The 2,591-nt window shown below is 36.3% G+C and overlaps 1 protein-coding gene across 1 annotated transcript in view; it reads right to left on the bottom strand.

The window, feature by feature from the left end:
• The window catches only part of LOC103366013 (choline transporter-like protein 5-A), a 63,149-nt gene extending 61,079 nt beyond the window's left edge, over positions 1-2,070 (bottom strand). The window contains exon 1 of the mRNA XM_008293611.1: positions 1,995-2,070. Within this exon, the coding sequence (XP_008291833.1) occupies positions 1,995-2,070 (76 nt within the window). The remainder of the gene's footprint in view (positions 1-1,994) is intronic.
• Positions 2,071-2,591: the final 521 nt, after the last annotated feature.

Here is a 2,591-nt window from a genome sequence, read left to right as displayed (position 1 = left end):
ACAGACTATAGCACAAAATTTGCACATCCCATTTCAAAATACAGTCAGGATGTATTTCCTTTACATTTGATATTGCTGCTATTTCACAGATGTTTTTACATTAATGGTCCTGGACTTGAATGCTAAATATGTTTAAATATGTTTAAATGTGTTTTACTTTTGTTCCGTAATAAAGAAGACTATGTGGTCTAATTTGGTATGGGCTTCTTTTGAATAGTTGTCACATTCTGACAGTGCTTATATATACTCATTTGTCGGTGTGAACAAAAATTGAATATCGACATAGGTAACATTGGTTATCAGCAATATCAGAAATCTTAATATCGGATGTCCATATCGTCCAGAAATTTTAATATCATGCATCACTAATAAAGACTGTTTCAACGGTGGATGAGAAGGTTCAAGAGGATGAGAATGTTTTAAGTTGCTGGCATCAGGGGACAGAGGCTGTGTTAGTCATATGGTTCTAGCTGAATCCAGATTGGAAAAATGTATACAGGTTACTGGCAGTGAGGTGGGCTTTAAATTGTGACCAACATAACATTTATTTTTAAAAAAGGCAATCAATTTGTCAGTATCAACTGATCAATCAAATTTAATGTGATAGGTTCTTCAGCTGTACTGCCCAGCCCTGAGTTGACGTTATACTTCAAGACTGAATATTATTTTGGCAGAAAAAAATGCCTATTAATGTTAGCATTCAAATATTTGTGACATGTAAAATAAGTTTGTTAAAATCTAGTCTGATCGTAACTGCATTGCCGTAGAGACATATGAAGCATTATGCTACATATGCAAATTAGTTTTATATAAACCTAATAGGAGACAGGATTGCTAGCACAGACACATGTACACAAATTTGTTACAAGCTGTCTTCAGACTGTTATGAAGAGAAAGGTCAACTGGTTAACAGCTACAAGACAGACAGGGTGAGAAGTATCCTTGTTGAAATAAGCATACCTGAGGTCAGCTGATGGCATTAGTATACAGTAATACTCAGCTAATCTTTATCCTGCTGCTGACCAAAATAGTCACAGTCTGCTCAGTACAAAGCACCAACAGCTTGTGCTGTCATTTGAAATTTCTAAACTGCTCATTAGCTATTCTGTGTGTTCAGACCAAAAAGCATCATTCTCAGTTACTGTTGTCTACAACAAAAATGCTAAAACAAAAAGCCAAATACAGTTTTACTTGTACAGTTACATGGAAATGTAACAACATGTATGGGAGACATTGGGCTGTTTTTATACGACCTGAAGGAACAATGGTCTCCCCTGTCAAATGTCTGTGGTGTTTTCACCATCTATACATGGCCAAGGTATTATTTAATTCAAGTTGAATTTTAATATTTTTTGCACGTGCCAAAAAATAGGGTACATGTTGACTGTATCCACAAACCCCAAATTACTGTTGAAAGATAGAACATATCTGATCCAGGAGTGTCTTTTTTTTAGCTAGCTAGAAGTGTTTGCTTGCTGTTAACCAAATTTTTTTGAGCATGTTTCTTTGTAAAACCAGTCTCATGACGAAAAAAGAACATATTAAAAAAAACAGTTTATTAAACAAAAATACTAGAAAAAAAAATAGCTGGACAAATACTCTATGTAGAAATTAAAGACAACAGTAATGAGAAACAATGCAATACAAGAGAAGGGATCCACAGACAGTTAAAAGAATCACACACTATACACTAACCAAGACGCTTCATACTTGCTGATATTTGTTCTACAAGTTTACATGGTTGATTTAAAGACTTCAACTTGAGAATAATTTAAAATCGAAAGAAAAAAATGGCCCAAGATTTCAAAGCATATTATTGCCTCTGGCTTGTGTTTTGGTTTAAATTAATTAATCAGTTATTTCAGATGATAATTTTCTCCTCCTGGCCTCATTAAAGTACTAATCATAATCGTAGGCTATGTTACAAGCTTATTCTGTCCTGTAGGAGAAAAGCAGTTCATCGTTTCAGCTGTCAACTTTGGTCCGGTTCTTACCGTAAGGTGCAGCGCGAGCGGCTGCCTCGCTCTGAACAGCAGCTGACCTGCCTGGTGTGTAGCGGTGCGGCGCCATGCGGCCCGGGCTGACGGTAGCACACAAAATGAACTGTCTGTCGCTGTTCCTCAGGCTTAGATTCTTCCTGCTGTCTTCTTAATCAGCTAAGCCTTGAAGCTCAATTACCGCTGCAGCACAGCCCCCTGCAGGTGGGATAGCAGTAACACAATCCGTATGTTCAACCTTCTGGCCAGGCAACACTTTGAACAGGACATTCCACACTGCTGACTGGCAATGTATGAGTACAACATTTTCCACACATGGTCAAAGAAAGTAATTTATTCCCAGACCCTAAACATTTATTTACCAATTCTACCCTCACAAACTGTAGATATTAAGCATAATTTAATTTAATCTCATAAAGAGCCACAATTTTAAAGTAGAATGCACTTATTTCATTGTTCATGAATTTGAAAAGTAATAAAATTAAGATTTGTTACTAAATTTGAGACATGTAAAATTACAAAACATTTCCCCACTGAGGGTAATGTTTTATTTTCTGCATCCACAAATATCCTGGGGTCCGACTGCCATAAATT

This window comes from Stegastes partitus, unplaced genomic scaffold (genome assembly GCF_000690725.1).
Source record: "Stegastes partitus isolate 25-593 unplaced genomic scaffold, Stegastes_partitus-1.0.2 Scaffold897, whole genome shotgun sequence".
In the NCBI taxonomy this organism is placed as follows: domain Eukaryota; kingdom Metazoa; phylum Chordata; class Actinopteri; family Pomacentridae; genus Stegastes; species Stegastes partitus.
This window is presented reverse-complemented; position numbering and strand designations above follow the sequence as displayed.